The following is an 11,850-nucleotide window of genomic DNA, read 5'->3' as shown; positions in this document are numbered from 1 at the left end:
TCGATGTCGCAGCATTGCTTTTGTCTATCATTTTCGATTCTTGAGTATCATGTCCAGTCGTCACCAATGAAGTGGATATTTTACGTTAATCGTTTACCTGTAATAAACTTGTAACTCTTTAAATGAATAAAATTATATGAAGCGATAACTTAAGAAAAAGAACACAACTCGTTTTTTTTTTTAATCTAAACAATAATCTACGTTGTTGCCATCTTGCAAAAATTAAATCATAAAAATAAGATGAAGAGGGAACATAGAGGACTCTACACAATATGATGTAAAAATGAATTTGTGATTTTATATTTTCGTAAATTATTACGAAAAATCGTCGAAATTTCGCTTTTCAAGGTATACACATTCCGAATTTGATATATGTAGGTCAAACGGTGTGTCCTGTAAAGCGCTAAAACACACTAAAAATATAGATAGATAGATGAAATGACAGTTTTATTTTATATTCAACCTTATTAGAAAAAAAAATTAAATCTTTTAAAAAATTGTTAGCGTGATTAAAATATTATTTGCTTGGAACAAATTTTTGAAAATAACAAGACTATTTGCTATTTCAGATAATGCATTTTTATTTTTCGCTCTCTTTCTCTATGTTTTGGCTCCTCAATTTGTTTTCGAAGTATGAAATCTGAAATATACTGATATTTTGTGAAGTATTTCCAGCATAACAATAGTCCTTTAATTACAGTCTTGGTTTTTAATTTTTCACCGTAGTATATTTCCCTAAAAATTATTCCTGTAAAAATTATTGCATACCAACTGAAGTGAAAGTTATTTTCCCTATAAGTTGCTTATTTACTATGCTGATAACTGCAACTGTGTCAGTTTAAGCCGTACTATGACAGCAATGGAGTGTTGCGCGAAATTAGAAAGTTTTCTTGAAGAGCAAGAATTAACATGCATTTCAGAAACCACGAAAGAAAAGATTGTCGAAAAGTTCTTAAACTTTAATCAACTTATTACTGAACTCAGAAATGAAAACTCTGAGTTAAAAGTGATTTTAGGTAAGTTTGTCAAACTTGGAAGTTCAGATTACTTCTTGCTTATGTGCGTACATAAAAGAAATTCAAATCGCAGAACATACGTATTTCATGTGTACAATATTTCTTTTGCGCCACATGTAATGCACATCATTCCGTAAAAATTTACGAAAACGAGTAACAATTGAGAAATATTTGATCTGTTGATTTCCCAATTTTGTAATTATCTTCGCTACGAAACGGTAATTGTAAATCGTTTATTTAGATTGCGAATGCGTTACACTTACTGTCAGTGAAGAAATTGACTTCGTAGAATGTCAGCCAGTTTTCTTGAATGCATGGAAGTACATTGAAATTATTGTAACATTTTTAATATTCGTTAGAAGTACAAGTTTAGTTTTAGCTTTTCTTTTATGTTTCGCACTCCTTTTTAATATATTCATTTAGTTTATTAATTCTGAAAATTATGAAAAATAAGGAAAATTCTAATCTATTTTATTGTACTAAGAGAAGTTGTTGTTAAATATCTATTTATAATCTTGCTCTCTCTTCCACACTATATATATGTGTTGCTGTGATTTTGCTTAAAGTATAATATTTTACTTTTTAATTCTATTTCAATAAGTTTAAAAAGTATACTTTTGAATTCTATTCATTAAATTATCTGAATAAAAAGGATTGTCAATGTTTTTTGAGATTTAATTACGAAATCTAATTTTAAAAAAAGTATTGTCGTATTTATTTTATTCTAGATTGTACTATATAGATATAAACAAAGATTGTGTCAGAATGACATGTCATGTTGAATAAACAAATGCATGCTCTTATCATGAAACTTATATAAAATGAATGTAGAAACTAAAGTTTTTTATAATAAAAATATATTAGAAAATTCAATGTTTTCACCAGAAATCAAATTTTTAGTGTAGACTCCTATCTAAAATTTTTAAATAAATATTGCAACAACAATCAGAATATTTCAAATATATTTCAAATTCAGACATATTTCAAATCTAAGGTGAACAAGGGCGTGTGCACAGCAAAAATTTACTATAGTTTGGACATGGACAATATAGAATACGGAAAAGATACAATTATATTGTTGTTTCTTAACAAAGTTAGAGAAAATATTTTGTAAATATATGTAAAAACTTACTATTTTATGTAACATATGAGAAATGTATTTGTGAAAAATAAACTACTTAAACTTTGGATTCTCCATGTATTTCAAGGTATATTTAAGCTTAAAAAAACAGTGAAATTTATTAAAAAATAATTTGATCTTGAATATGGATTCCCAAATCTATTAATAGCATATGCTCTTATGATTAAGTAAATTTTCCCTTGAAGCTATTACAAGCTTATTTCACCCAAAAAGTGAGTTTTATCCTCTCAGTTGTATGTATAAATTTTTTTAACCCCTTCGTGTATAATGACAAGTCTGACTCACATATTGAACAACTAAATTTTTAATCTTAAAACTGAAATTAAGTGAATGTTTTAAGTAATTTAAAATATAAAAAGAACTTGAAAACATATCATCTCAATGCCCTTATATTATTTTAGGGATTAAAATAATAATAATTGTACCAAATGTTCCAAGATGTGCCATCTTATTAGGAAGTTAAGTAAATTCGTATCTGAAACATTTAATGTGTTATGTATAAATATTCTATGAATAATAATAATATATTTATATATAAATATTCTATTCTATTTAAATCATTTTATTTAGACATTTTTATCCAAAGTCTATTACAAATTTCAAAATACCTGAAATTCTATATTTTTTGCCACAAATAGTATTTGAAAGAAAAAAAGAAAATTAAAAAATATGTTCCCCAATTACATAATCAAAATACCGATTGCAGAATCTGATGAATTTAGGTAGTAATATAATTAATAAATTTAATACTACATGGATAAGCTCTTTTAGTATAGCTAAAATGCTGCAGTACAGCATATATTTTTTATCATCCATTGCAGCTCTTAATCTTTCTTTAGTGTAATAGTTTCAGCCTTTATAAATTAGATTGCAAAAAACAAATATTTTAATTGCTAAATAAACTTACTTCGCAATTATACAATTTACTTATTCCAGTGATTTATACTAAAATCACATAATTTGGAAGCAGCAAAATAACTCTTCTTAGCATGCATATTGCAGAAGAATGTTGGGATAAAAAAGTGTTTTAGTCAATTTAGTTTTACGATTAATAGTTTTTAGTTAGAGAATTTTCATAATGAAATAAATGAATTACCAATTCGTTACAGAGGAAATAAAAATTATATAAATAAAATGATGATTAATTCTAGAACTATTATTAATTGAATTTTGAATTAGGGAAAACAACTCTATTGGCCTCTTCTTATATAATGTAAAAATGGTTGCCTAATAATTCTACTGGCAAGTAATCAAATTACTCGACATGAACTATTTTTTTTCATAACCTATGATAACACTTTAATCTAAAGAAAAAGAACAATCAATAAAAATGCTATGCCTTATTCACTTGCCAGCTTATTAATTATTCTGCTAAATATAGTGCAAATTATAAGCTGAATAAATGACATTTAAATCGGATGTCTGAAAATTTGCGAACTGAATGGTGACAATATCTATCGCATTTGCCCCTCTGCTGACACTGCCTCTGTTTCAAATGACTATATTATTTTTTTATGGTATTTAATAAAGTTTTAAGCCATACAATTCTATTTTTTTTTTTTTTTTTTTCCTTTGGGAGTTTAGATTTTTTGATTTATTTGTAACACATTTTTAATAAAAAAAACAAGTTAAAAATAATATATGAATTTCTGTAATAAGATGATTTAAAATAGAAAGTGAAAAGAAAATTTACTATTATTGGTTTTGTGGATATTTAATATAATTTATTTTAAGATTTTAAAAGTTTCCAATGATACATTTTTTTATAGTTAAAATGTTTCTACAAAAATTGAAACTCAAAACTTAAGATTTACATTTGTCATTTTAGCAATTCTTTATAAAATTTTTATAGGCAGTTATAAAACAATTATAATTTGACAATTTATCAGAACTTCTGGATAGTTATGTAATTATTTTTATTAATTATATAATAGCAGTTTATTACATTTTAATTTTATGGAATGTTTAAATAAGCATCATTCAAATTTAGCAAATGAATGCAAAATTGATATTACATCGATTAATAAATAAAAATTCCTGATGTGGAATGTCAGTATGGTTTATTTTGTGATGAATTTTTTGTTTATTTAATTATATTGAATATTTTATAATCACAAACCTAATTTAAAGTTAAAAAGTTACTGTATACTGTTTAATAATCTAAAAATTAGTTTGTATTTCACATGAGGAAAATGTAATGTTTTTTTAGTGTAGGAAATGGATTAAGTTACTGTTTTTAAAAATTAGTTTTATTTATTTTGTTATTTCTTTTTTCTTTTACTATTGTATAGAATTTTTTAAATAATGTATATATCTAATTTATAATGTAATTATTGTTAATAAATTTGTTTTTTCAGAAAGTGAGCAATTTAAGTTTGAAAAAGAAATATCAGCCTCAAGACAACAGCTGCAACAAAGTACAGAATCATGTACGAAGCTAAAATTGCAGATAGTAGATCTAGGTATTGAAAATTATTTTTCGTGAACTTCAAAATTTTAAAATACTTTATATCTGGCAATTTTATTACTTCTCAGATTTGTAATTCCTGGTTGCCATTATAGGTCACATAGAAAAAAAATGTAATATACAAATAAAAAAAAATTAGATGTTATTTTATTCTCTGTCAAATTGTAATTAAATAAAATGAAAATAAAGTTTTTAAATTTCACTTTAAGAAATTTAAATGATTAAGAAATTTAAATGTGATATCCAACATGCAAAATCAGTGCAAACAGCTATTTTGTTCTCTTTACCTTAAAATTATTCTTGTCTTTCATATACTGCTTTAGAATACTTTTATTTATTTAAAACTCGTAAATTTCAGTGTAAAGATTTTTCAGTCTAAAAAAAAAAAAAAAAAAATTTATATATTTGTTACCTATTATCCATCTTGAGGAAGAAATGTTTTTAGCTATTTTGAATGATGTGTATTGTAAAAAGAGAGAGAGAGAAAAAAAAAGATTTTATTTATACTGTTTGAATACTTTTACCTACAATTTTTAAATGTTTAATTGAAATTAATGTATTTTTTGAAATTAATTATTCATTTTAATCTATTTTACTTAATTATTTATCATGAACGGTTTCATTATTGCTGTTAAAATGATAAATATTAATTACTTAAAATATTAATAATTTCTGAAACTGTTAAGAAGTTTGGTATTTATTCTATTAGTGGGGCTCTAGCTTACCAAACTTTAGTGATTACTATCATTATCATGTCTTTACAGTGAATGTTGTTGATGATCCACTGATGCAAATATTTAAGCTTGATGACGATTGGGACCTTGCCAATAGAATAACAGCATGAAGAGTTTCTTTCAGATCAAATCCACAAACTCTATAAATCTCATCTCCTCAAATTTTCATTAAATTTGGCACTGGTGTACTATTTATATAGAGTTAGGGAAAATGCCAAATTTTATTGAGTTGTCGACTCTGGATTGAATTATAGCTACATAATTAAAAATGTCTTAAGACTGCAGGCAATTTTTTTTAATTACTCTCTCTCTTAATTGTCTTAGAAAGCTGTCATTCTACAGCTTTTCATGCTATTTTTTGTCGTATGCAATATATTATAAGCATGTATAATTTTTTTTTGTATAAAAATCTAAATAAAAAAAAGTTAAATTTTAAAATTCCATGAATAATTACTATTGTTGTAAATTAATTGTCGTGAATAATTAGTAATGTTGTTAATTAATAATGATAATTTAGGGATGATATGTTAGTTGTTAAAAGTATTTTTAATAGATTATATTTTATATATCCCTCCTATTAGCTTAATATTACATATATACTTCTGATGATATATAGGTATATATATATACTTTGAAAATAACTGAGCATGCAAACTTAAGAAAATCTTTACTTCTTTTATAATGTAAAATCTTAAAAGTAAATATGATGAAGATAATACAGTAAAGTAAAATCTTTATTATTTAGATCTGTTTGTCATTTGAGGTCTGAAAAAATCCACATTTGCTCAACATTCTTCAGTTTAATCCACATAATTCACTGTTGTCAGAATGTCAATATTTCTTGGACATGAGAATAATATAAATGGCTTTGATGAGTGAAAAAAATGATTTTTATTTCATCAATTATTATTATTTATTTATTTATTTATTTTTTTGTAAAACATACCTGAGTTACCAGTTTCTCTCATAGATAGCTGTGAATGAATGTTTTTTAATTGTTTATTTGGAGATTTTGATACTTCTTTTTCCACCAACTCTGCAAATTATCTGAAAAGTATCTTAGAAAAAATTTTGATCTAGTTATTGTGAATGAAAATGCGTTATTGCTGTGTTCCTTGGATAATAAATGCTTGATCAAAGCAACTTTTCATGAAAATTCTGATTAAGTATATTCCTCTTGGGTTCAATATGCAGAGTCTATCTTAGTAATATTTTCATGTGTCATTTCAAAAATTATTTTTGTATTCAAGTTTGATCTCCATTTGTTCTTTCCAAACTAGTACTGGCTGCCAATCTTTTTTGAGGAAACCCTTCCTCCCTTCCCACGTTCCATTGCAAAATCCTTTTCCATATAATGCAATTGAAAAGTACCACTCTTCTTTTACTTTAAAATCTTTCCCATGATTATAGGGATTTAAATAATATTATATATTTTTTCATGGTACGACAGAATCATCTGAAAAATAAAGAATCTTGTTGGGAATTTTTTGAAGTTTAGATGTTAGAAAGGATATAAGTATAAACAACAACTGTATTGTATTCTAGGCAATCAGAAATAATTACATAATTAACATGTTAAACTTTATTTTCCCATTTGTAATATATTACAAAATTATGGACCGTTACCTACAAGCTTATTTCTCTGCTTCATCTTGTAATATTATGCAATTTTTTTTTCAGAAAAAATGCAGGTAACAAGATCCTGATTCTTTGAAATTTTTTTTTTAGTTCAATAATGTTTCTTTAGCATGGCTGAGAAAAATTTGTTTATAGTTTTTGGATAAAATTTTCGAAGTTTTATATTTCTATAATTCAAAGCCAAGTCGATATACCTTAATGAAATTTCAGTCATTATGAATAGTGACTGAATGGCTAATGTAATATTTATTAAAGTCTAAGATGGTGAGGTAAATTTTGTTTTAATCTTATTGATTTAAAAATTGGCTATTTTTAGTTATATTTTTAATTTCTACTAAAAATTTTTTTGAAGTATTAATTATATATTTTTCAAAAACATGCTAATGAATCTGTTTATTTTTTTTATTTATTATTTTTAAGATAGGGGATTTTAAAAACGGTCAAATGTGCAAATTGTGACTGATATATAACAAATGTCAATGTTCATTAAAAAAAATCGATTACTTTAGCTACAATGTATTTTCTCTGTAAATTTGAATGTAAATCTCTAATCAAATTTCTACTTAAAATTGCTGGAATTTTTTTTTTTGTTTCTTGTTTATTTTCATGATTTGTTGAAGAATTTAATTTTTCTTTTAAATTTTTAGAGGAAAATTTAAACTCTATACAGAAGCAATGGAGAGATTTGCAGAAAAATCACGATTCTGCTATGTTAGAATTGGTGAGTTAATTTATTTATTAAAAAATTACTATTTTATTTATTACTAAATTTATTTATTTAGTTGTACTTTTGATATTAAAACCTCTTGGTATCTAGTTATTGCAATCACTTGATATCAAATTTTAAAGACAATTTTTAAAAAAAACTGAATTCTTTCAATGTATAATGGACTTTTTCAAAATATTATATTCAATTTCAAAATATTTTAAACATATAATTTTAAGAAAATAGGAAAATAACTTCTATTATAAGCCCTCCATTAACCCTATGTACATCAGCATCAATGATATCTAATGGCAATTGAGTTCCAGATTCCTCACTTTCCGAAATTCAGAATTTCTGGATGTTTTATTGAAGCTCTCTAGCTTTCCTGAATTTTTTTCTTGTTATTCTTAAAATTTGGTTACTATCGCCAAATTAAAATTTTTTTTCAAGTCAACAGCTCGACAAACATAATGATTTAGACAGTTTTAGTTACAACCCTAAAAATGTATTGTTTCTTTTTATTTTAAAAAAAATTTATTTAAATTTAAAAAAAAGTAATAAAGAGAAAATTGGATGCTTATTTAGTGAAACTTCACTTTTGTTTTTTTATTGTTCTTTTTTGTGACTATTCAAAGTATTGTTGAACCTTTCATGAGCATGTCAACTAGGCCTTTACATAATTTTTACTGGAACAGATATATTATTGTAGCATTTAAACTTTGCTTTTGAATGTGTTCAGTATCATCAACTGATAGTTTAATTTTTGTTAAGTTTGAAATAAATATATTTAAAATGAATATATTTATTAAATTTACAAAAGTTTTTAAAGGTCTTATTAGGAAAAATTAAATGTGTACCTGGGGGGGGGGGCATGCATAAAATGAACTGATTTCATGGTGAAAAACTGTTGCCTCTAAAGAATTATCTTCATTAAGTTTGTAAGTTTTAACCACTTATAGTGGCAAGAAATTCATAACTGTATATACTAACTGTATTCGCTGAAATTCTCAGGTTATACAAATATCTGATCTTTATAAAAATTGGAAACAAAAATTTATATCTTTTAAATGAATTAATTTTTGATCTAAGAATGCTCCTGCAAATTTTGAATGTCTTATGTTGTAATTTTTAATATTGCTATCTGGAAAACAGTCTCAGTTGATGGGTTGCAAACATTATTCAGAGTGCATAGCATCATGAAATGTGCTTAAAAAGTGCTTAATTTTCTTTAAAAGTTCAAAGAAAACTTTTTGAGTAGTGCCTACACCTATTAAGATAAACTTAAAATCGTTTTTTCCTTCTACCTTTTTCTTTAACAAATGTGCATTGTTGCTTAATAATGGGAATATTAAAATATTGGGAAAATTATCCCCAAGGGGAAATACAATATACATATTATGTCATAGTTGTTACGAAAAATGTTCGAACTTTCGTAGAATTCAAAGATGATGAAGTGTTTTTTTTTACTGAAGTCAGACAAATGTATTTTAACATTTTTTATGTATTTTTAAAGAAAAATATGCAGATTGATCTAGTGAATGGAAAATAAGAATACAGCAAGATGAATAGGGTGCCCCAAAAAGCGTCTTTTAGTTTATTATACTTTCGAACGTTGTTCCCTTTAATATTTCTTTTTGGAGCAATCACTTGTACAACCTATTAAAGGGATTTACTATACACTGTCTATTGAATTCTTACTCATTGCAGTGTATAATTACGTTAGTCGACAGTATAATATTCAAGTATGATGAAATTTTAATTTGAAGCAGTAAGTTTTCAATGATTGTGATTTCTTTTATTATGGTTTCATTTATTTATTTATTTTTACATGTCTCTATCCATTTGAAAATTGTTATTTATTGGGCCAATCTCAGCGTTTTATTTTTTATATATATATAAACATCTGCTAGATCAGGTACTTAACATTTTTAAAAAGATTTTCAAAACTTTTATTCTTTAGATGATTTTTACTTTTTCTGTTTTTGTAACTCTTGGCTATTTATTGTTTCCCACTGAAATCGCTCTGTTCTTATGAAGATTTTCCTAGTTGACAAAGCAATGCTCAGAATTTAGGAACTTGAAATTTTGCAGGAAGTTGCTTCAGAGGTATTAGAAACCCATAAAGAACGGATTTTTCGAATTTTTTTTTATAAATTTAATTTAAAAAACCAGAGGGAGTGGTCTCTCCAAAACTTTCTCGCATTTTTTCTAGTAAATTTCTAATAATTGTCTTATAATCTTCTTGTCATAACAGAGACTGCCGTACTATAGTTATGGATCTTTAGCATGAAGTTATTTGTTTTTTTGAAGTTTGGCATTTGGAGTTATACCTTTAGCATGAATTTAGTATATTTTCTCCTTGGTGAATTATTTGGCAATTGATGCAGGGCATGCGTTAATAGTATCCAAAAATTGAATTTGTGTTTTAGGCATGTGTTTCTTAACCGATTGAAACAAAATTTGGCACAAAACTGCACTTGTAGTCACAAATTCTCATATGAAATGTGATATTTTTAAATTTTTGCATTTTTGAATTATCATTTATTTATTTTTGAAAGTACAGACCAACAGGAAAGTGCTTAAATAATTTTGTGATGTTCATATTTTTAAAATTGTGCTCAGTTTGTGCAATATATGTTAGTTTCCCCCCTCCCCCCAAATTGCCCTATTTCAATGAAATAATTTTAAAATATGCATGTATGTGCATTATATTAATATTCAATATTATATCAAATTTTTACTTTAGGATCATTTTCTTGATTTTTGATTGGCTTTATCATCTCTGTATCTATTTTTAAATTGAATATGTTAAAATTGGGGGACGTTTGATTGTTAGAAGAATTAATTTTTAAATAGTAACATATTTACTAAACCCTTTCCATTATGTATCTCATAATTAAACGTTTTTTATTGCTATTAGAATAAATTTGTTTACAATGGTAGAATAATTTCACTTTCATCTCATTTGCTCTTCATATCTACTGTGGACTGTTCTTATAAGGGCCACATTGCATAGCAGTGCACATCTCATGATGCAGACACTCTTTGAATATACCCAATGAATTTGTATCTTTATGTTCTTGTGATTGTGTTTTTTCTATGTCCATTCCGCAAATAAAAAGGGTTTAAACTTACCTGCAATATTTTATTAATTTGTGCATAATGCTTCTCTAGTAATAATAAACACATAGTTATACCAATTTGTGAAATTGTTTTTTTTAAATACCTGTTGCTGAAGGTTTTTAATTTGTTTTTAAAATTAAAGGTTTTTAACTTAATTCAGAAAATTGTTTTGGAAGTAAGTTGATATTTTTTATTTAATTCTGTGGTATCATACTTTAAATGATTTTAATAAGTATTGTAGTCAACTCTTTCTTTTATCTTTAAATATTAAATATCTTTTCAATTTTTTGTTATGTTTTGATTTAAAAAAAAAATTGATAATTTGATCCAAAAGCTAAATCAAAATTTTGCTTTTTTTTAATATTAATTACATTTTAATAAATTTTAGATTAAATATTAAAGAAGTTTCTAAGACTTATATTTTAGAAGTTTTGTTTTTTATATTGGCCTGTTCTATTAAAGAGCATTAATTTTACTTCTAAATTCTCTGCATATTATTGCACTAGCACAATGATCCTAGAAAAAGAATTTTATTCAGATAATGTATGTAAAGCAATCAACCTATGAAAGCAGTCTGCAATTGGAAGGACTTGTGGATTGGTAAACTGTTAAGAAACAAAGAAGAAAAATATCCATTTCCTATTTTCTTCTTTGAATCTGCTATGAAGATTTTTGAACTAAAAAAAAAAAACATTAAAGATCAATAAAAGATTGTTTAACTTTTCTTGTTTTAAGTTTGTTATTAATGTTTCAATTATTTCCTTAAAAAATATTTGAAAAAAATTTGAAATTTTCATTCTTAAGGAGGGTTTTTTTGAGAGGGGGAGGTGATTTTTTTTTTTTTTAAAGAACTTATTGAAACTCAATAAATTTCCTTAAATATCCTCAGAAAAATAATCATAATTATAGTTGTTTGTTCTGTCTGATGCATCATTTTTTTTTATCTGTTATAATCACAAATAATATTATCAGCAAAAAAAAAAAAAAAAAAAAAAAAAAAAATTTAAAATATTAAATAAAATATT

At 25.0% G+C, this 11,850-nt stretch overlaps 1 protein-coding gene across 2 annotated transcripts in view; it reads left to right on the top strand.

Moving 5' to 3' along the window:
* Positions 1–848: 848 nt before the first annotated feature.
* The window catches only part of LOC129975146 (nucleoprotein TPR-like), a 114,454-nt gene continuing 103,452 nt past the window's right edge, over positions 849–11,850 (top strand). For both annotated transcript variants that reach the window (XM_056088106.1, XM_056088105.1), the window contains exons 1-3: positions 849–1,016; positions 4,515–4,619; positions 7,644–7,717. In XM_056088106.1, coding sequence (XP_055944081.1) covers positions 851–1,016; positions 4,515–4,619; positions 7,644–7,717 — 345 coding nt within the window. In that variant the 5' untranslated portion in view covers positions 849–850. The remainder of the gene's footprint in view (positions 1,017–4,514; positions 4,620–7,643; positions 7,718–11,850) is intronic.

The sequence above is a fragment of the Argiope bruennichi genome, chromosome 7, assembly GCF_947563725.1.
Source record: "Argiope bruennichi chromosome 7, qqArgBrue1.1, whole genome shotgun sequence".
NCBI classification, from domain to species: domain Eukaryota; kingdom Metazoa; phylum Arthropoda; class Arachnida; order Araneae; family Araneidae; genus Argiope; species Argiope bruennichi.
Note: the sequence above shows the minus strand (reverse complement) of the source record. Positions and strands in the feature narration are given on the sequence as shown.